The sequence below is a fragment of the Cololabis saira genome, chromosome 13, assembly GCF_033807715.1.
Source record: "Cololabis saira isolate AMF1-May2022 chromosome 13, fColSai1.1, whole genome shotgun sequence".
NCBI lineage: Eukaryota > Metazoa > Chordata > Actinopteri > Beloniformes > Belonidae > Cololabis > Cololabis saira.
Genome location: NC_084599.1, coordinates 21,560,289 through 21,584,408, shown reverse-complemented (window position 1 = coordinate 21,584,408; position 24,120 = coordinate 21,560,289). Strand labels below are relative to the sequence as shown.

Below are 24,120 nucleotides of genomic sequence, written 5' to 3'. Positions count from 1 at the left end.
CAATCTACTCTCATTAATCCTTAACTGAATCTGAATTTGATGTTAATTTGCCAGATCTGTCAGCATGTTGCATAGCTTTCATTAGCCTTAACACAAACATCAGATTTCCCTGGTTTAATCCTGAGTTTAACACAGCACACATTCATCTCTTCTTCTCCTGTTGCCATAAGCAAGAAAGTTTTTTGGTGCAGCTCCCCTACATATTTTCTACACCCACTCTTCTGTCATTGGAGTTGTGTTGGAGTTACTCTTTCTCTTCACCCCCACCCTTCCTGCTATTATACACACTAGCAAGGAAAGTAGCAGAGTATTTCCCTTAATATTTGTCTTAAATGCAAGCACACATACTGTAGGAGATAAAGGTGTACCACATTAGGTTGCAGTGAAACTGGGTTTCTAGGCTGCCAAAGCAGCGGTACATCTTAAAAGGACTCCTTTCAACCTAGTTCTGTTAAATTACTGTGATAAAACACCGGTAATGTTCTGATCATCACACCGTCTCAGATGTAAGAACAGAAATACTCGCCAGTAAATTATTTGAAACTTTTTAACATAAATTATGGGTCTGTTTGTAATATTTTTAACTGTGTGTGTTAATAGTGCAATGCTCATTACACTGAATGACATCTTCATACAGTGTAATAAACATCAGGATTACTACACAAACTTTAAATGCAGGATGTGAGATATGATGCTGTGGTAAGGAAACATTTATTTTTTTCTATATTTGCAGCACTCTGGAATGTACGTAGAAGTATCTTATAATCTCGTCATGGGTATCTTGTTGCTATAGAGACTAATCTGGTAGTGACAGACAAAAATAAAATACAATTCACAGACACTTACAAGCAAAGTTACACACAGTGTGGTTAAAACTGGTACATGTTATTGCTACAGTCAATGCTGTTCAGAATTAAAGGGTTCAATATCTTCATGGAAGTGAAATTGCAGACTGTGATCTGAAGTTCATCGAAAATGTGTCTGCTTCTAAGGTTGTAATAATGTAGTAGTAAAAGGAACAAAGTTATAAAAAAGCACCATAGAAACAAATATTACACTGTCAAATGATGCTGGCATGTTGTCAGTGCACTGCCAGAATGTGTTGTGATCTCCCCTCTCTTGTATACCTGCACAGTTAAAGAAACTTTTATGGCTGTCAGCAGTCGTGTTCTTCAGAGTAAGGAGATACACTCATATTCCTTATCACCATCCATCTATCTCTCTGTGTCACCAAAAATTAGTTTACAATGTTTCTTATTCAGGTACAAACCCCTCAAGAAAATACTTGAAATATTTCCATTTGTGTATAATTATTTTTTTCTGTGTAGAATGATGGACACCAGAGTGTTTGAACCTTTCTCAGACTAATGGGAAGCAGCAATCACTTCTCTGCACTCACCAATTACGTCTTTCCATCTTGACATTTCGTTAAATCACACCCAAATGCTCCATACTAGCAAACTGCCAAACCTTCCTCTTTTACAGAGGTGGTTTCAGTTAATTATGTACATTTGATTAGCAGCACCCAGCTGCTACTTACCCTCATAATTCTTATTGATAAAGGAAGTTATTACTTTTTTTCTCCACACTGCTTCTTCATTTTGGCTTAGTTTTTGTTACATACATTTCTTTTTAATTGTGTTGATTCAATCTTAATACATAGTAAAGACATCTGACTTCCCAGATATTACGTAATGTGCTCCCATGGATGCTGACTTGAACTGTGTGCTGGTTACAGGCTGAATGGTCTCTCCTCTTTAGCCTGGGGGACACATTGTACACGATTTCAAGAAAAAAAAAAGATGGATTTCTTACCTAAGATTCAGACATACGGTGTCTCTATATCTTTTTTTATGCTTTTTGCTTTCTAAAGAAATGTTTTAACTTAGTTTAAACACTAAATAGTTACAAAGTTCAACTACTCTAACGAGTGAAAAATTGACAAATTGAAAAAACCCTCAATTTCTGAGTCCTGAGGAGTTTTTTTAAGACAGTTGAAATAGTTATATTAACCTTTTAAAGGGTCAAGTGATCTTATATGATCACTTCCCCACCAACTTTTCTAAGAAAATTAAAAAAAAATAAGCCGCCTCTTTAAGAAAGACACCTGTTCCAGCCAATCAGCACAGATCAGAAATTTAAAAAAAAAATAGTCATCATGATGTCTGACCAATCAGAACAGACCTAGAGAATCTGCACCTCCCTCTTTCTCCCCAGAGCAGAAGAAGCTCATTTTTGCTCCTGCAAGTTGGTAACACTTACTAATTTTTGCAAGTGAACAGTCATTGTAAAGGATGAGATAGGTTGTTTTTGCATAGGATTGGTGAAATTAGTAATTTTAGCTAGCTAAAAAGACAAGAGACTATATACGATTTTTTGCCCCCTACTGGCCAGGAATGAAGTGACCATATATGATCTTATGCCCGCTTCAGGTGAAGTGATAGAGTGTCCATATGTGCACAGTTTTCCAATTCATGTAATGTAAAATGTAAATGTAAATCGTCATTTAGCAGAAGCTTTTATCCAAAGCGACGTACGTACGGCAAATGGTCCGACCGTCAGCACGGATATGCCAACACCAAGACGTGGACACCGCAGCTGCACGCCGTCGAGAGGGGTCCGGTTTGACCAGTCTCTCTTCCACGCACCAGAGTTCAACTCCAACCGCCTGACCTGCAAGAACTGCAGCCGGAAGGAGAAAGTCATGAGATCAAATATCATCTGCACAGTGTGCAAGGTCCACCTCTGCCTAAAGCCAGAGCAGAACTGCTTCATGGAGTACCATACGAGAGTTGCCTAGGGATGGAGGACTGGTACGGAGAGGAGGAAAGGTGTTGTACTAGGACAGAGAGGTGGGGAACTTGGAGGAGAGGAGGAGCACTTGGACAGAGAGGAGGGAGAGGAAGATGGCTGGAGGGGGGAAGGGGAGGAAGAGGGGTGGAGGGACTCCTCTGTTATTTATTTGTTGTGGTTATGTTCAAATAATGTTCTTATAAATAAAGTTTTTTATTCAAGCTTGGTCTACAGAAACATGTGCTATAGAGGATGCGACCCCTAAAGGCTCATTTATACTTATATGTCGCGCGACATTTGAGCAAGGAAGTTCCGACAGGAAGAGCTTGATGATGGCACATTGGGAGACGGTTTTTGAAGGACCCCACAGCTGCTGTTTTGACCTATTCTAAATCTGTAATCTAGGTCCACAAAATGTGTTTTGTAGATAGAATGTCTTTTGGTAGGAATATAACGCAGATACGAGACACAAAGTGGATTGGGGGAGGAGCATATGGGTTATTTCCATATTCTCATTAAGTTTCCAACTTTAAATTGGTTTAACTAGCGCCACCACGGCAGAGATTAAAATACCATGTGTCCATCCTAGTCTCACAGAATATAGTCCCTATCACCAGCCTGCCTAATTGAATAGATATGCCCCTTCAGAAGAAATATGCCCAAAAGCCTCAATTTTAGGGGGTATGGTTCAAAAGACTATACACGTTCACTTCCAATATTAGGGGGGTCCGTTAAAGACATCATATATGGTCTCTTCAGAAAATATAAAAATAAAATATTTAAAACATTTTTAAAAATAAATCAAACTTGACGATAACCTTAAAAATAGTCAATAAACAATATAACAGAGAAAAATGTGTGAATTTCCAAGGATTTCATAGAGTGCCCCTTTAAGGGTTAAGGTCAAAGATATGAGTTAGTGCAGGTTATCAGCGTTAACTGAAGCCGAGTTAGTCGAAGGCAGCAGAAGCACTTTTCATCCTGGTTGTGGACTACTGGTCAAGCCATTACTTTTCCAAGGGTACTAGTGTGTATATGAGAGTTTGGCCAACCAGTTTTATAGACTGTGTCACCATGGATGTCCTGTGTGAGGTGTTTGTTGAACAGGGGACATTTGGAACCTGTCAGTTCTTTATAGCTCCAAACTTTAAGACCTGACTTAATAATCTTTTTTCTTTAACATTGTATATCCTTAGGAACTCCCCTGAAAGAGCTGTAAGAGCTGGCAGGGGGTTGGGGGGGTCTGGGGTTGCTCCACAGACTGTTGTCCTTACAACTCCAATCTCAAAAGTAAAAAAACAAACAAACAGAGGAAATTGTTGACATTGCAATGGGTTTATTGTAGTCTTATTTGGGTTTGTATGGAAACATTGTTTAAAGAAAACTTTGTCATGAAAATAATGAAATATGTCACAGTTAAAGGGATGAACCTGTGTAATGATGGAAAATGTTTTCATCTTTTCATATTTAGTATGTACCAAGTAAACAAACAAGTGCTGAATGTGTTGGTTTTCACCTGACTGTTTTTGTCAGAGTGAGAAGCTAATTTTGTCTCCGCATTATAGGCTGAAGGAGACAATAATGACCAGGTTTCACATAAAACCTGTCAGGTACCTCCATTCGGTTGTTCTATTTCTGAATACAAATCTTTGTTGGAGCCTCAGTCCTGTGGCAGTAAGTCTCATTACCAGAACAGGGTCTGTCGAGCTGCTGTCATGCCAGAAGGTAACCTAGTAAACCCCACATTCCTGAGCTAGATTTGCGTGAGCTATATGTACATATTCCTTATAGAACAGCCCCTAACATTGGCAACATGCCGAGAGTATGAATTTAAATTAGTTGTTTGGAAATGGACCCTATACATCTTTTGTTATCATGGTTATGTATATTGTCTTTTAATTCAAATGTTCATACTGTATGTAATGTGCCGTTTTTAATTCAACTTAAGCTTTCGAAGAATACCTGGAGGGTTTAACCACAGCTTTTAGACTTTCCTCCACTCCTGTGAAAAAAACTGTTTTTATTCAGTGTAGATATCCAGGCCAACTGAGAGCAAAGAGGGGAATTTTTTTTTTTTTTTTATTATACACGTTAGTTTAAACCTCTCACTTATAGATGAATAGGAAGCAAAGTGGTATTACATATACCTTCAAACATAATAGTTTACCTACTAGCTTACATATTGACACATATTTTGTGTCTTTGTGTCAGCTTTTCTGTTCAAAACTATATTTTCACACCTAGTTATCCTACGGCAGGATGCCTTTGATAAAGGGTTTATGATAAAAGTATTCAACAGTATAGGTAAATGTATTAACTTGTTTAAATAAGGGACTACAAAATGGCAAAAGTATTGGAGAAAAACATTCATAACTGCATACTTATATGGATAAAAGAAGATGACTGACCAGAATATAAAGTATATACTTCTGAGTGTATCCGTAGGAGTTTGTGCTCATGCATTCTCTAGAGCATTTACAAGGTCAGGCACTGATGTGCAAGAAGGCCTGGCTCACGTTCTTGTCTTAGATCATCCCAAATATGCTCAATTGTAAAAGTCAGGTCTCTGTACGGGCCAGTCGAATTCTTACAGTCTTTAAAATTATATCTTTATAGTTCTTTCTTGTTCATTGGAGCAGTTCATTGGAATAGAAAATGGCCTTCCCCAAACTGTTGCCACAAAGTTAGAAGCAGAGCGTTGCTGGAGCATTGAGATTGCCCTTCACTGGAGATAAGAGACCTGGAAAAGCAGCCACATACCATACTTCCCCCACCTAACTTCACAGTTGCCAAAGTGCAGTAAGGCAGGTAACATTTTCTAGACATCTGCCAAACTCAGACTTGCTCATCTGGCTGCCAAACAGAAAAGCGTGATTCGTTACTCCACCAAGCACATTTTCAGGGCACTGCAGTGTCAGAATGCTTTACACCTCTACATCTGAAGCTTGGCATTTGGCTTGTTGTTGTGAGGCTTGCAGGCAGCTGTTCAGCATGGAAACGCACTGCATGAATCTGTTGGAGCACAGTTTTTGTACTTACACATATGCCAGTGAAGGTTTTGGAAATCTTCAGCTATGGAATCAGCAGAGTAATGTATTGCTTTTATGCACCTTCCCGGACATTTACCACTACCCCTCTGCAATTTTACGTGGTCTTCTGCTTCCCACTGAGTTTCTCTTATTCCTGCATACTTCCAATTTGAAATAATATGACCCACAGTTGACCAAAGAATATCCAGCAGGGATGAAATTGCACAAACTGTGTTTTTGCAAATCCCAGGACTGCACTTAAAATTACTGAGCTCTTCAGAATAAAGTGGTGGCTGCAAGGATGGGTGCTTGATTTTGTACACGTGTGTGAGGCACCAGAGTGGCCTCCCCACGTACAAGGGGATCAGGCAAACTGGACCTGGGTGATGAGGTGTAAAGGAGAGACCCTGCAGAGCGTGGAATGCCAAAAAATAAGGCTTTTTATTGTATGCAAAAAAGCACAAAGACATACAGGCGAAGGCAAAATCAGTATTCTAAAAAATGGCACATTGAGTATAGCCTCTCAGCAAACTACCTCCACTCAGCAGCCCCCTTTCTGGTATGCAGCCACTGGTTATGAAGCCAGGCAGGGTGGGGAGGTTGATTGGGCACAGGTGGGCCCAATCAGCAGAACCAGGTACACCTGTGTGCTGCTCCCCCCCGCAGACCACGCCCAATCCTCCACCCTGCCACACACATTAAAAAAGTCCGGTGATGGAGAGAAGGGGAGGGGTTGCTCACTTTCTCACAACGTGATTAAACCACTTTTGTCCATATAGTGATTAGCATCTGCGTAATACTAGGAAAGCTTTGTTAGCAGCTAATGGACCTGATACTTTAAACTGTGAGGGAAGTTGGTTTATTGGAAGTATGAGCCTTTGTGCTACTGATTTTGTTATAAATTTGACTTGAACATATCTTGATCAATGGTGGAGTGTATAAGTCTGAGTCGTGTTGCTGTTGATTCACTCACAAACCTTCAAAAAAAACAATAATAGGTTAATTATAAAAACGTTATTTTTTTCTCTCTGTTTTATTTTATTAGAAAGCAAACCACTAACTTGAGTGATAATTTAAAAACAACAAGGCTGTAACCACTCTTGCTGCCCCTTTCCAGGAAAAAAGCCCATCACCCTTCCACCCTAATCACCCTCTTTTAAACATTTAATTACCGTAATTCATGGCTCACCTCTCAGCCAAAAAATCCTTGGCTGCTCCACATCTTGCACAACAACAATGTAATCGTAACACTTGCTTACTGCTGCACAAAAGGAATCCCGGACGTAACATTTCTTTCACACCGTTAGTTGATTTTAAAATAATTTCTCTTTTAACTTAAATAGACGGTTAAAGCTTGTCTTCATAGGTGTTCTCTTAGCACACAAAATCAGATTTGATGCTACTGTGTGGTCTATTTTTAATGCCTTTAATGTGTTGTAACACTAATGAGTTTGAGGCCACACGCCAGTGATCACCGCTTTCGTCATACTGCCATCTCAAAATCCTCATCAGTGCCAGTGTCATGGTTCTCTCTCTCTCTCTCTCTCTCTCTCTCTCTCTCTCTCTCTCTCTCTCTCTCTCTCTCTCTCTCTCTCTCTCTCTCTCTCTCCTGTGGTTCCATTTGTTACTTGTTTTTTTTTCCTTCGTCTTCATTTTCATCATCATTAGTTTCATCTCCCAGATAAATGATGTGATGAAGGCTTCAGGATTTTATCTTGTATTGGCTTTCTCAATTGTGCTATAAAATGATGCCTCTGAGGAAAAATGCTGGCATTGTCTCGTACATCTTTTGCAGCATGTCTTCAAAGGACGACTTGGTTCTATTATACATTTGTCTTAATGTATTGAAACCTTGTTTGATTAGATTCAACAGTATGTTAACCTTATAATGCCAGATGTATCATATTTGATATATGAATTTCTGAGACATTTTTAACATCCTCTTAATCAAAAACATTAAAAAAAAGTTTAATACAAACCAAAAGGTTATAGAAAATAAAACAACCAAATAAAAAAATATGTACATTTACTTAATGTATTCATAATGATAAGGAAAATAATTATTTAGACATTATTTAAAGAAAATCTTGAAGTGATTTTGATTCCAATATATTATTAACACGTCAAATCAAAAGAAATTTGGGATTTTTTGTGTCATTCATATGTAAGGCTTTAAAGGGTTAAATTATATCTAAATACCCCATGATGTTCCTATATGTGTGTGTGTGTGTGACATATTTGGCTTCAGTATCACAAGTTCCAGAAGCTTTCATTCTTTACAAGCAGGCAAAAATATGAATATCCTAGCAATACATTACAAATCATGCTTCTTGAGAGCTCTTTCAGCTGCAAAATATTACACATTTGGTGTGCTATTTAGTATCTACTGAAACTAACTTAGGAACTGAAAAAAAAAACATCCATCCAATATCATTGTAATGAAAATAAAAATGCCATGTAGTGCAGTGATGTGGAGCATTGATTACTTATGGGATTCTCATTTTTCTCATTTGTCTAACAAGGATGATATAGATATCCTTTGTCTGCACAGTAAGAAAATGAAGCAGGAAGTCTGGATGAGGAATCCGCTTCCTCTAGAGCCTGTATCTTTAAAACAACAATCTTCTTAATTTTAACCTTTTCTTTGGCTCTTAAATGCAGGTAAAGAGAAGATAAGCAAAAGAAACAGAAATATTATATCCTGATTATTTTTAAGGACAGTTTTTTTTTTTACTCTTACCTTTGCTCATTTGACTCCCTTAAGCATCAATTTTAGCACCTAAACACTGTTGATTACTCATTCCTACTGTTTTATTCTTAGTTCACTCAGCCAACTCCTGATCTAATCCATCCCCACTTATTAGCAATAACTAGAGATACAAGGAGTGCTGATCATAACTTAACTCCCAATCCACAGAACCAAAGCATATATGGAAGCTGGAAGGGGTTGGGATTTTGAGAGTGATGCAAGCTTGGCAGGTAAGAGACATCAGAAGGCTTTTAGAGAACCTCCTCAAATAAACCTACGAACAAGATACCGGTAAGTAGGTAATTGGAATAAATCACGCAGCATTAAATGCTTTTTGAGATGCCTGTCTAAACTATCTCGAAAGGGGTCACCACATTTAGTTCCTGCCTTGGTTTGGTAATAATTGTCCCATTGGCTAATATTTTTTCTGGTATTCCACCCTTTGTCTTCCAAGTCTCTCTGTTTGCACTTTGTGCCATTTCTTAGTGTGTGTATATAGACCGTTCCCTTCCTCTGTGCCCCAATATTTTGTCTGTTCAGCTTCCCTGTGTGCTCTTGCCAAAACACCATCCATCCATCTCTCCATCCATCCTTCATCCTTACTAGGTTCTTCCTATTCAGGGTCATGGGGTCTGCTGGAGTCTGTCCCATCTGTTTTGGGAGAGGTCAACAGTCCATCACAGAGCCAGGCCACCGGTTTGATTTATTCCATAAGTTTTACTTTAAGTCACAGTTTTATTTGTTGCATTTTCTTCAGCTGTGGACTGTCACTTTTTGGACAATTTTCTGTTTGCAGCCTGTGTATGCATGGTTTTCTTTTTTTTGTACATTTCTTGAGGATTGCCAATTCCTTTAATTAAAGCTTGCTTTTGCTTGCATCTTGTGTTCTGCATTGCTCCTCAAACAATTTTTATATAAAAGAATTAGCAATACGGGGGGCTGTATATAAAATTACACCAAACTTATCCTCTGCAGGAAATTATCTTCAATTTCTGCTTTCCAATCCCGCATGTGACATCTGACAATATTAATTGGTCTATTATTTTACACTTCCATTGTTGAAATACCACATCCTCATGGGGGAAAGTGTCTGATCATTTCCTGCCAGCACGCAGCAGCACGACTTCCCCTCACTATAATGACTCACAATAGCAGGTTTAGAACCCTTTAATTAGCCAAAGATGCTCGCTGCTGTCCTCCTGAGTGGCTTGTTGGCGCTGGAGGTAACACAACAGGTGTTTAATCCCAAACAGATCTGATGCGTGACCAGCATTCAGTTGGTTACCCTGAGGCATGACCATGCAGACACAACACATGCAAAAAGGAATATTGCTGCCAGTAAACCTTCAGTATTAAAACATCAACAACTGCAATCACTCAGCATGATTTAGATAGTATTACAGGCAGTAATCGAGTTGAGGGGGGATGAGGGGGGATGGCATCCCCCCTGAAATAAAAACGGTCAAAGTCATCCCCCCTTTCCATCCCTGTCATTTCATCAATGAATGTGGTTTTACTGCTATTTCAACATTTAGAGTCATCACCAGAAAAATAACACCAGAAAAATAACTTATTTGACAATTTTCACCTGTTTCAAGTAAATTTTCACTTGAAATAAGTAGAAAAATCTGCCAGTGGGACAAGATTTATGTTCTTATTCCAAGCAAAAAAATCTTGTTCCACTGGCAGATTTTTCTACTTATTTTAAGTGAAAATCTACTTGAAACAGGTGAAAATTGATGTTTTTTCCAGTGATGAGTCTTGTTTTAAGTGTAATGAGATTTTTTTTTACTAAAATGAGACATTTTAACTAGAAATAAGACAAATAATCTTACGATTTTGAGTTTTTGCAGTGATCCATTTTACTTATCCTCTGAAGGACAGAATCATATTGATAAGTTCAGAAAACTGTTTTTTATTGTTGTGTTTTGATGTATTAGATGTAAGCCCAGTGGATATTTAAAGCTTACAGAAGGCTGCATTTAACTGCTTCCATGTCATTCCTGTAGTATTTCTGCAGGTGTTTTGGTCAGTGCTATTATTTGTAATATATTATATTATTTGTAATCAGCACAAATTATCTGTCCCCATATGATAAAATCCACCATCCCCCCTGATTTTTTTTCACAACTCGAGTACTGATTACAGGTTACATCCTATTAATATTTTGAACAAGGGGTTTTAGCTCATAGGATGCCTTACTCCAGCCTTATGCAATTTGCAAACATAATCACCAGAAGATAGAGGGCAAATTATCTATTTGTTTTCATTAGGAGGAGAGTTTCCATGCATGAAAAGAAATCAGGAATCAATGTTATTTTTTTCCTTGTGTCAACACACGATTTTCTGGTAATGAGATCCGCGCTGAGGAAGCTGAAAGGGTTGGGCAGATGTTATATGAGGTGTGTTGATCCTGTCGCATTAGGAGACACACTTGTGTCCTTTCCTGCTCTTACACAGAGGGAAAAGATGAGACGCCTCTTTTAGCTTATCCTACTGCAGACACAACGGACTGGGGATATTGTCTTTTTCCCCCCTACAGTATGTGACACGTGGTTGACACCTTGTTTTGTTCGAGCTCTTTCCCGGAAAAATATTGTGGAAAATACCAAAGTTGTTTCCCCGTGGTCGTGTAACGACGTGTAGGCTTTGCAGTCGTGCTCGGCTGGTCAACAGAGAAGACGAGGAGAGTGATGTGCCCTGAATGAAGTCAGCGCGCTGTTGCTGCTTTATTTAGGATTCTATGGATCAACCTGCACTTGTGATTTCCGCGCAGGAGACTGAGGATGCTCATGACATGACCTGTTGCAGCTGTGCGCTGAGCTTTTATTGTTTGGGTGAAAACAACGGGACAAAATGAATCATTTTTTACGGCTTTTGTTCAGACGACGGACTGTCAAATGAACAGGACTTCACTTAGTATTTGGATTTGTGGGCTTTTTGTTTTTTTACGCATATACTTCATAGGAGGGGGAATTGTCTCTGGTGCTTTGACAGAGTTTCCCTTTGTATGGACTGTTCGATTATGAAGTTTAAACAATAATGAACCCGCGATGATGGACTGAAACTAATAAGGATCTTGCCTCCCTGCTCCTGGCGCACCGAGCAGCAGCACCGCGCCCTGCTTTCACCAAAACCATCCTGTCCTTTATCATCCCGTCTTCCTTCCCGTGTTGCTTGATTTATTTTTTATTTTTTTTATTTTTTTTGGCAGAATGGCCCGTTTCGGAGACGACGTCCCCGGTTTGTTGAGTTCAGGGGATGGAGGGTCCGATCGCAACCGGCCCCGCGATGGAGCGGCCGCGTCTACAGGTGGGATCTCCCCCGCGTTCAAGCAGACCAAGGCGCAGCGCGCCCGCACCATGGCGCTGTACAACCCCATCCCCGTCCGGGAGAACTGCTTCACCGTCAACAGGTCCCTCTTCATCTTCGGGGAAGACAATGTGGTCAGGAAGTACGCCAAGAAAATCACTGAGTGGCCATATCCTTTTTCTGACCAGGTGGTTGCGCACTCACCCTATGCATGTGCATAGACTCGTGTAGGAATAAAAGGTAAGTAAAGCCTGAATTATGGTTCTGCGTTATATCGACGCAGATCCTACGCCGTAGGGTACGCCGTAGCCTACGGCGTAGGCTCCGCGTTGGTGTAACGTGGAACCAGAAATCAGCCTTAAGCAGAGGTGGACAGAGTACTCGACCCCAGTACTTGAGTAAGAGTACAAATACTAGGCTACTGGTCAAAATTTACTCCGTTACAAGTAAAAGTAGCTCAGTCAAAATATTACTCGAGTAAGAGTAGAAACGTACTTGCTTTTAAAGGTACTTAAGTATCCAAAAGTAAATGCTTTTAAATTTACTTTAAGTAAAAGTAAGAGTAAGAGTAAATTTCTTATTTTCCACATCCGTAAATTACTATATTTTTTCTAAATTAATTTAAGGATCTTTTAACTCTTGTTTCTGAGAATTAACTCTTTGAAACCAGCTGCACTGATGTGCTGCTTTTAGAACCACAATGTTATATAAAACCTGCAGAAACACCAAAAACAAATCAAATGAATGGGATCATAAGAGGACAGCAGATGATGCAGAGTTTATTAACAATCATGAACTGAAACCAAATGAACCTGCACCATCCAACTAAGTCTGGATCCCCCTCAAAGACCACTGCTTTACAAAAAACTACATCTCTGCTTTCAATAACTCAATGTTGAAGTCACTTAACTTTACAGGAAGGACATGTACCAGTACAATATAGCAATATAGAGCATAACAAACTGTCTCCCAATGTCTGTCTTGTCTCCTCCTTTGACAAAAACAGCTTGTGTCCAATAGGATTTTAGGGAAGAAGAAAAAAGAGCAGACCTGAAAGTAACGAGTACTTTTCAGCCTTCCTAGAAATGTACTGGAGTAAAAGTAAAAATATTTGTCTTGGAAATGTATTCAAGTAAGAGTAATAAGTACCAAAGAAATCTAATACTCAAGTAAAGTACAAATCCTCTGGATATGTACTTAAGTACAGTACTCAAGTAAATTTACTCCGTTACTGTCCACCACTGGCCTTAAGCTGTTCCCAACAAACCCCCCCTAGAACAAAACAGTGTGTAAGTGGCCCAGCAAAGCGAGTATATATACTTCTCATTACTTTCACGGTGGTGCGCAATTTCACAGAAAGCAAACTTCCTAACAGATATATTTCCCAAAGCGTCTTTTTTTTTGTCCACTATAGATTTTTCAGAACCATGGACAGCACACACATTTTTTTTAAGTATGACTAACGTATGAATCACACCACACTCAGGGATACAACAGTCATTTGACCAAACGCCAGATCAGAAAAAGTTGTAATAAAGTGGGGTGGTGTGTGTGTGTGTGTGTGTGTGTGTGTGTGTGTGTGTGTGTGTGTGTGTGTGTGTGTGTGTGTGTGTGTGTGTGTGTGTGTGTGTGTGTGTGTGTGTGTGTGTGTCAGGGAGGGGGGTCTCATCATTTCTTTGGCTGTATTACTTTCCAGACAGCATGAACCCAAACACATTCCCCCCAAACAACGTTGGGACACTAAATGTTGCCATTCCTTCTTATAACAATTAAAACCTGTTCTGGTGCCTCAGCCATCTGACTTGGTTGTGTGGCACCTCATGTATGGATGCTGCAGTCCTCCTGCAGTATGAGTCCAGGTCTGTGGCACCTTGCTGCATGTCTTTCCCCTTTTCTGTACCCTATTTCATGTCTGACAACTGTGAAAAAAGGCCACAGGTGCCACACAATATTATATAATAGAAGGAATCCTAGCATTTTAAGATAACAAGGTAGGAAGCAGTTCAATTTTTATTTTTTTGTTGGCAGTTGTGCAACAATTTGGAGTCATAATTGTATTTTTTTTTCTATCAAAATTCCACAAACATTATGTACTAGAGACAGTTCAGGGCTGCAGACAGCCCAGTTTAGCACCGTCGTCCTCTCCGTCCATGTCTTTACAATGTGGGCAGATGTTGCAGTTGTGCAGTTAGACAGCTTTGTTGCTATGAAATCTCAATGTAATATTCTGCCATGCCAGATGCCTCCAAGTTCAGAGAGGTACTTGTTGGTTCAAGATGAATATGATTTTTTTTAAATGTCTTTTACAATAATGTTTTGAATTGCACTTTTGAAAAGTTTCTGAAAGTAATTTATTGATGTGGATATATTGATGGATGGTGGTTCTTAACACAGTGCCATCTGAGGAATAGAGATCTGGTTGTTCAGTTCAGGCTGGAACCCTTGTCCTCTATGCCCTGAAATTCCTCCATATGACTTAAATTGTTTAATAATTGTTTGACTGTGTACTGGAGAAATATTAAAATCAATTCTACCCTTTCTATAGAGGATTTCTTATCAATATTTCAATTCTCATCCATTTGTTAAAAACCAATCCAAACAAATGAAAACAATCTGGGGACTCAAACTCAAGTTTGTCTCAGCATCTTATTTACTCAATGTTTTAGCTGATACTGCTTTTGAAGGAAATTTTATCTTATTTTGATATCAGCTGTTTGGAATTACATAGTTTTTCTCATGACTAGCCCTAAAAAGCCACCCTCCCAACTTTTTTTTAATGTGTTGCAGATCTCAATTGGATGTATTTAAACAAAAGAAAAGAAGTTTAAGCAAAAAAAAAAAAAGAAATATCTTGGTTGTCATTGCATTTTTAAACTTGGGATTTAACTTGTTTTGAATGGAAATGAGAATAAAATAGATTGTTTACTGAAGGCAAATCCAGTTTGATTTAATATTATGAATGTAAAGTAGGAGTAAAGGGAGTACATAATACACCAAGCAGAAAATGGGAAAAGGAGTATGTGTCAATGGAAAGTGGATTAGAGGACCGCTTGAGTTCTCCATTTGTGGCTGTAAATCCTTTCCGTCAACAATGAGCCGCGAAGACTTCTTGTTTCCACCCTTTTCACAGTCAACTATGAGTCATATTGGTATATCAAGCCCAACTTAAGCTGCAATGATCTATGAACCAACAGAAGATTAATTTGTGCTTTAAATCAATAAATTAATGTGTGTCTGTAATATTTTGCCTTGAGATCGGATATTTACAGGCCTAAAAAGCACTGACCTACCCTGCCAAAATCCTGCTAACAGGTTAGACAGAAGCAAATCAGTGAGATAAAACTCTTACATTAATTTACTTTTAAACTGTTACATGAATAAATAGTTTGTTCAAATAGTCTCCTCTATCCCTGGAAATGTGACTGTTATTTTCTGCCTGTTGCCGATGACGACCACACACGCATGTTTGTGCTGCTGCTGCTGCTGCTGCTGTGCAGCTCACCAGGTGTCCAGGCCAGGTGTGGCCTCTTTACAGACTATTGTTCTGTTCCATTCATCAGCTTCCTGACTGACTGACTGACTGACTGGCCTGCTGTTGTTTTAAAAACCCAGCAAATAGACTCAGTCTACTTCTATAATTGATTACTGTCCATTGTGGTTTTCTTTGAGTTTACCTCTTCTTTCGGAGAATTAGATATTAAAAACAGATTTCAGTTAAGAGTTTAGCAAAAACACTTGAAGGGTGTGTGCCAGTTATCACATTACAGATATTTCAGCCCTCCAGTGATTAGGTCATTACCAGTAATTATACTGTAACAGCACTTAGAGGGATGTTTTACTCTGAAGCACGAATACAGTTGTCTTTAAATCATTGTGATGTTCGGGCTGTTTTGACCAGAAGGAAAGCAGCCAGACAGAATAACCTCCAGGTTAATGTGCTGTTGTTGAGGGAGTGTCTCATTTCATCTAATAAGCTCTGCGGAATCTGATTAGCAGACATTAACAGGGATTATATCTAATGATGTCCGATCATTGTGTCTTATGCCATTACGACTAGTTATTACTCACCAATTCATACAATATTATATTGTTTTTTAATTAGGTTTCGAAGACAGTGATGGGAGGCTCTGGTCAGGATCTACTGTGACCATGATGATAATGTTTCAAGTGTGAAGATTCAGGTGAAACAAAGACACGAATAAGCAGAAACACACACTGTACATTCAAATCTGAATTAACATGTGAGCGTATTAGTGCATCAACACCCTCTGTCATAAGCTTTGGTGATGTCTAGTGGCAAAATATCTTCAAAGTGTTTTGCTGCAACATACAGTATTTATGTTTGAATGAAAGTGCAGAAGAACAATATTCAAATAGCAAAAGGAGTATTTTGACATTTGGTAAATATGCTCATTTGCCTCCTTGCACATATTTAATGCAGATGATTAATCGAAATACTATTCTTGTATATGTTTAATATGATCTTCAAACCTTTAACCAACGGTAAAGAAAAAGAGCCTCATTCTGTTGGAAATTAAAGGATTCACTCACCAGCTCGTTCAAAGGTCATCGATTAACGTTAGCGTATATGTCTCTTTTTTTAATGTACTCCAATTGTGAATTTGAAATTCACTTTGCAAGTTCAGTGACTTCTTGGAGTCTTGTCATCACTCTGATGTTGCTAGGCAACCAGCAGATGTTTTGGTTAAAGGCACAAAGAAGTATTCTTGAAAAGTTGTGAGTTTTATTATGCCATCCTAAGAATCTTAAGGAGAGGAGCGACATCCTTCATTTTGTGGAAAACATCTTGTGTATATAACGTAAATATGTATTTATATACACTCACCAGCCACTTTATTAAGTAAAGACTGATATCTCTTATAAAGTTGCTGAGTGTGGCTGGTGAGCATATATATATATATATACTGTATATATATATATATTTTTTTTTTTTATTGATTTTTTTTTTTAACCTTCAGCCTGAAATTACATTACATTGTTAATCCTAACAGTTACAATGATTAATTACACTGTAGAAACATGAGAAGCACACAAAGCAGTCTTTACCAAACACACTTCCTCGGTCTGTAATGCCCATTAACGCTCGTGGCGTTAGAGGAACAAGAGTACACACAAGTACACACTGACTGTCTCTGCGGGATGTCTGGTAAAGGTCAGCCTTGTGTTTGGAGCACAACTTGCTGCTGTCACCTCACTGTAAATGGCTTTTTTCCCCCTCTGAGTGCTCAATTAACAGAAAATGATCAAGTCGGAAATTATCATGACTGGGTGTGTAACAATGGAGACAAAGTACTTCATCATATTGTGTTTTCATATTAATTTCTCTCTTTTTTATACATCTTTATAAACTCACATTAGTAAAAAGGGGTTAAATTTGTGTGAGTCTGAGTGAAGTTAACGGAAGGTGTTGGAGGCCTGGCTGGCAATGAGCAGGGCTAATGTAGAACGTGGTCTTAGCAAAGTCTGGTTGTTCCAGTGAGGACTGGCAGCTGCTCCTCTTGTCTGATCCCCACTGAGATCACCTGCTGCGGGAAGTTTCCTATTGAGAAGCTACACTTCTAAATAATTGATTGTTGGATTTGATAGTTTGTTTCATCAGTCATGCAAAGAGAAATTCAAATGTGAGAGCTGTTCAGCAGACTCACTAGGCTTTTAACTATGAAAGAGTGCAACAGGTTACCAGTATTGGTCTTTAGTTGTGTTTTACAGACAGTTCTCTTAAAAGACTAGAAAGGATTAAAGTGCAAAGACTGCTAATTTAATTAATAATACATTAGGTCGTAAATTCCTTACATTTGCCTCAAGAGTGTGCTTAAAGCTGAAAAGGATCATTGATTTCCGCACAAAGTAAAAAGCATCCTTGCATGAAAAATGGAAATGGACAATTACGAGGGAAATGGCCTTAGTGCGCATACTGTTATGATTATTTTCTTTATTTTTCCTCTAGATTCAACACTAAAGGAAACTTTTTATCCCTGTTTTTTTCACATGTATGAAATAGACTGTACAATATATACTTTTGAAAAATAAAAACAAATAGAATAGAATAGATTCGGCGGGAAATTGATGACTGGATTCAGGTAGTGGGCAGGTATGGTTCTAGGTTGGTTCCATGTTAGGCAGGTATGTAAAGTTGAACCTACAATTTTCACTGACATGCCAATGATTTATTTGAATGTTTCTTGTGGCTGGAAACAAGGGGGAAAAAAGAAGATGTAACATTCTGCTAGCAATTTAAGTTTAATTTTTTTCTGAAAGATTTTGTCAATCTTCGATCGTTTTCCAGCAATCATTGACAAACATTTGATTGCTAGCACAGCAACCAAAAAGTTCTTATTATCAATTGTTAAAAAGCTTTTTGCATGTCACCAATGGGAGTTTCAACAACAGCTTTTCTGCAACAATCTCATTTGAGGCTGGAATGCCATGGTCATCATTCTTGTTCGTAGTTCTTTCATCAAAAATAACAATACAGGTTTGAAAAAAGCTCACGATTACAGACAAAAAACTTTTTTTTTAAATAATTTTGACCTTTTTTTGTAAAAATGTCAAATAAATGGAGAAAACACGGGCAATAATCTCTAACAAAAAATTTGAACCTTCTTTCGTCTTGTTAATTTCATTTCCAGCAAGAAGAAACTTATTGATTAGAAAATAATAGTTTTGGATGCTCTGAACTGGCTGTACTGTAGTACATCTGTGTTTATCCTCAGGATTGATTTTCTGGTTTAGGAAAGCTTCTGAAGTGTAGCGCTGATATAAATACTGAAGACCAACTGAACTATAAGGCAGGAGTTGGTTAAATCCATTCATTTGACAAGAACATTAATCTTTAATGCATGTTTCAATAAAAAAGATATTCTGAATTTTCAAAAAGGTTGAAGTTGTAGTGTATCAATGTCTTTATTCCCCAGACTCAGTTCATTTTCCAGCGAATGCACACAGCTTTTTTTCTTCTATGTTTAAATATTCAGTGTTGCCTGCTGCCTCTGACTCATATTCATACGCAGACATATGCTTCAGATAATTTAGATTTCCAATGAGCCAGACACAGATGCCTGCACTTGGTTTTGATTTTCACCTCTCTGTAATAATAATCACAGGGGCATGGAGCCAATCTAAGCTCGAACATATTCACAGATGCACACGCCATCACACTCTGTCTTCGTGTCTATTTTTACACGCATGTTTGAAGAATCAAGACAGAGCGCCAGGGTGACCGTGACTCAGAAAGCTCACGAGATGCCTCAGTGCTGAAACTGGTAACAGAATGACAACCATTGTAACACATCTGCTGACATCCAAAAGAACGAGGAACGAGAAGGAGTTGATAAGACACTTGTTGTGTATGTAACTTCGAGTTATTCATTTCTAAGCATTCTTTTAGGCTCTTAGATAAATAATTCAGCTCATTTTGGTATATAAACACTAAAGTATATTCATGAACATAGAATAACTATGAATTACAGAAACACTGGGGCATTAACTAAGATATGTTAACCATGAAACTTTACTTACCATCACAGTCATTGCAAAACCATGGCAGGTCCATTTTATTTAAGGTTAAACTTATTTAGTTACTTATTCACATTTTTCTGAAATCAGTACAGGCTTTTGGATGGACCAATTAATTTTCTTTGGGGTGAAGAAATAATCTTTGCATATTTACTGAAAAAGGCAGGTCTGGAAGTAATATCGGCTCACAGAAGGATAGTAGACCAAAAATGTTTCCCTCAGGAGGAGTTGGAGAGCAAAAAAAAAAGCTATGAATCAAAGTTTATCAGGTGGCCTGAAACACTTGTAATGTGTGTCTGCTGGATCTGTGGTTACAAAAAGTAAATTATTGCAAGTCAAAGGTCAAAGGATACTGATCACATAAAACAGAAATATCCTTGAAAAAGGTTATGATTTATTACTTAACATGTAAATGAAGATAACATTTAATGATCAGAGACCAATCTTCATTTAAATAGTTGTTACTCTACTGTGTATAAGACAATACGAAATATTGTTTAATCACAAAATAGTTATGAAAGAAGCGTACCAGAAAAACAATAGCATATAAATGCTATAAATTCAGTGAAAATACACTGTCCACCCCCCTTTTTCCCCTTCTTTGTTTTGTTGCTTCTGGTTGCTAAGGTCTGCTTTGCTTCCTCAGAATTCACAGAGTCAGCTAGATTTAACTTAAAAAAAACCCTGCGGACTGGTGGGAGTATTGTATTTGCTCTGTTTATTTAACTTCTCATCATTCATTGGTCCTTGAGTAACCCTGCTGGATACAACTGCCAACACAGCATTGATCTGTCCAGCGCCAGTCTTATTTCGTCTCATGGCCTCCTCCTCACCAACCTCTGTAGCAAGTTTCTGACTATATAACCATCATCCTCTCCTCCACTTATCAGCCTTCATTCCCCATATCACTTCCTCCTCACCCCTTCTTCCCTGCTATCTCTGCCTCCTTTCTCTTCTGCTCTCCTTCTCCTCTCTGCAGATTTAAGCTCCATTCCTTCCTTCCTCCCTCTTGTGCACATAACCAAGGGAGAGGAGACTGCCCACGCAGAGCATTAGATAAAGAACACATTGCAAGCTTAGTTCAACCCCAGAGCAGCTGGAGTCAAACCAACAACCACTGCAGATCTCACACTACATGCAACGGGTCTTGTAGTAAGAGTGACTCAGTTATAGGATCAGATCTCTGGCCTTCTCTCTTATCCCTTGTCAAAAGCGTCTCTGTTGTATTTTGTTTATTCTGCATAGGTCTGTTTATTGGAGTGTCCTTGTCAGACACAACTGACCGGAAACAAGGAAATTCCTGTGTTGGGTGAGGGGTTAATGCATGTGGTCTTGGTCAAGAAAAGCCCATTAAAGTTCAAACTGAGCATCAGAATGGGGGGGGGGGGGGGGGGGCATTTTTGTTGATACCAAGCAGGATGGATCCATTCTTTGAAGATGTTTACTCCAATTTCTGAACATTATGTGAATGTTGGAGCAGGAATTAAGAGTCATCAGGCAACGCAATGTTTTTCCAATCTTCTGTCGTTCAATTTTAGTGATCCCAGGTGAATTGTCGCCTCAGCTGTAGCTTCCTGTTCTTAGCTGACAAGAGTTGCTCTCCCTACCACAGTTGCAAACAGTGATTTTGCAAGTTACTGCTGCATTTCTATAATTTCAAACCAACCTAGGTATTTTCTTCAGATAGATCTTTTCTCTCAGAGAACCTCCAGTTCTTTTCTCTTTTTCTTGGACCACTCTCCATAAAACCCAGGGATGGTTATGCAAGAAAATTTCAGTCGATCCATAGTTTCAGAAAAGTTGGCTTCTCAGGCTATCAGGGATATTGTGCTGTACTTTACTTTTCCATGAACATTAGGAATGTTTAAAGATTTTTTGTTACATTATAGTCATCATCTCAATAGAGGGTTTCCAGTTTTTTTCAGACATTATGCTTTAAATCCATGTTTTATTTGTTTATTTCTTTAATGTCTATTACACTTTCCCTGTTTTGTGTCAGCAGTAGGAAGGGGGAAAAAAGGGCCAGATTTGCTTGTATTATCAGATTTGGTTTCTATGGACATGCCTCCACATGCATTTTTCATTATCCCAGTTAAGACCTCCTTAACTACAGCCTTTCACTCCATTTGAGTACATGATCCTCGCCACTATCATCGCCAACTGTATTGTCTTGGCCCTGGAGCAGCATCTCCCCGGAGAGGACAAAACACCCATGTCAAAGAGACTGGTGAGATTTTCACACATGAAAACAAAACCCCCACATGACAGCAGAGTGCTTACACGCGAGTCTGTGTGCATGTTACCTGTTGCTCATTCACCTGTTTGCTCTCTCATTTCACCCTAACAGGAGAAGACAGAACCATACTTTATAGGGATGTTCTGTTTTGAGGCGGGGATAAAGATCATTGCCCTTGGCTTTGTGTTTCATAAAGGCTCCTACCTCAGAAATGGCTGGAACGTCATGGACTTCATCGTAGTCCTCAGTGGGTGAGTCCAACGATGCGTATGTGTATGTGTGTGCGTTTGAATGACAATCCATGAAACAGGATTAGCGCTGAATTAAGGGATGGCGATTCTGGAAGGTGGTGTGAAAAATACAGCACACCATGTTCTTAGGCTCTTCCTAATTGTTTAAGATTTTTTTTCCTGTGAAGCTTACAGTTATTTCTAAAAAAGGTTTCTTGCACATGTTTGAGAGCCTGCTTCCATTTATATGCTGCAAAGCTTTCTTTTGTTTTAAAATTCACACAGCTAAATCCTAACGTGGACCCTCTGTGAACAACAGCCACAAAATAATCATCTTTAATGAAAACTGCTGTCCTTATATAATATCAAAATGCGATGGTGATGAAGTCAGTCAGATTTTTATTTGACCAACATTTACTTCATATCTTTACTTAATGTCAACTTCCTCACTGATTGTGTTCCACATCTACAGTATTTAATCTAAGATCTTTCTTTTCTGAATGAATGAATGAATGAATGAATGAATGAATGAATGAATGAATGAATGAATGAATGAATGAATGAATGAATGAATGAATGAATGAATGAATGAATGTCATACTACTACAATATATTACACATGATAAATGACATCAACTCAGAGTGTCGCATCTTTCCTTCTTTCCTAAAAGCTTCTGGAAAGAAAGTGTAAATGAAACTTTTGCATAATTATAGTCAGTCAGTCACATTTCCCTACAATGCTTTATATATATATATATATATATATATATATATATATATATATATATATATATATATGTTTTTGCCCAAAAGGTAATTAAAAGGTTCCCTGAGAAGAGTTTAGCTTCAAGTAACACAGTGCAGGATTCTTCATGTACAGTACACTGATCCTCATGTGTACATTGCAAAGGCAGGGAAAGAAATGTCTGAGAGTAAGTAAACATAATGTAAACAAGAGTATTTTTAAAATACTGTTCAAAAAATAGTTAGGTTTATAAATGTTTTATAAGGAAAGAAATGCATGAATGCTAATTTTTTATACATCAAAATAACACATAGATTTTTACCCAAGAAAGAGTGAATATAAACATATTGAGTATAAAGGGGGTGTATTAGGAAACATAGATTTATTTTATTTTAGCTTAAAATCATATATTTGGATGTCTGGATTTGCTACCAAATCCATGACATTAAGATAACACCACCTTATCACTTTTTAAAGGCCACCTAAGTCTAAAACAACTAATTCATTGAGCAGGTCACATCTGTAGGGGAAGCTGACACCACAGAGCCAGGTAAAGACAAAATGATCCATCTTACCCAGCTTTAACTCACCCAGTTTCACATATTGCTGTGTTGTCTGTATGTTGGAAGTATGTTGCATAAAGTTTTAGCACTGGTTTCAGAGGAATGACGTTGAGATCTTGACTCCTCCCCCTAAAACCAGCTCCTAAGAACACAGCTGAAAATGCATGGTTGAAAGGGTGCCTTTTCTACTATATGTCTGTGTTGTTGTTTTTTTACCAAAATGCATCACAGTAACGTGATACTTCAGGAGTTTGTGTCAACTAGTGTCTGCTGTGACCAGAACAACCAACATGGACTCTTTTTTTCAACAGCAAAATGATATAAAGTTTGTCAAAAGTGGCATTGTCTCTGAGATACACAGAAATAGTAAGATGAATTGAAATTTAAAAATGCAAAAATATGTAGATGCATTCTTTTTTCAGATTTATAAAGCTGGCTCTGCATGGTGTATAATAGTTTTATGGTTAACTGAACTTCATCACTGTGATTAGTCACCAACGGATGCAGATGGTGACTTAAATCATCATCGTCCACAACAATATTAGTTATGCTTAAACAACACCATCATGCACAACTGCAAAACATTGAATCACAGTATAATAATAAAATGATAACAATAAGGCTCTGAAATTGGATTTTCATTGTATCTAAATTCTGTCTTTTTTCATTTCTCCTTTCATACCTCACTATTTCTTAACCTGGCCTGTCATCCTAATTCTTTTCCTCTTCATTGCAAAGAATGAGCCTGATTCCTCTGGATTTTAACCCATATTTCCAGGGGGCAGTGTCACAAGACACAGAAAACACCGGTTCTGGACATCACTGGATAAGCATTAAGCCAGTCAGAAAAAAAGAAAAGGAGACTGACAGCTAGATTAGTATCCACAGAAATATCAAAAACGGGATGTAGTGGAATAGGAACACTGG

At 38.2% G+C, this 24,120-nt stretch overlaps 1 protein-coding gene across 1 annotated transcript in view; it reads left to right on the top strand.

Moving 5' to 3' along the window:
* Positions 1-24,120, top strand: part of LOC133458404 (voltage-dependent R-type calcium channel subunit alpha-1E) — a 121,234-nt gene that overhangs the window by 17,037 nt on the left and 80,077 nt on the right. The window contains exons 2-4 of the mRNA XM_061738258.1: positions 11,786-12,052; positions 21,541-21,646; positions 21,767-21,906. Coding sequence (XP_061594242.1) covers positions 11,786-12,052; positions 21,541-21,646; positions 21,767-21,906 — 513 coding nt within the window. The remainder of the gene's footprint in view (positions 1-11,785; positions 12,053-21,540; positions 21,647-21,766; positions 21,907-24,120) is intronic.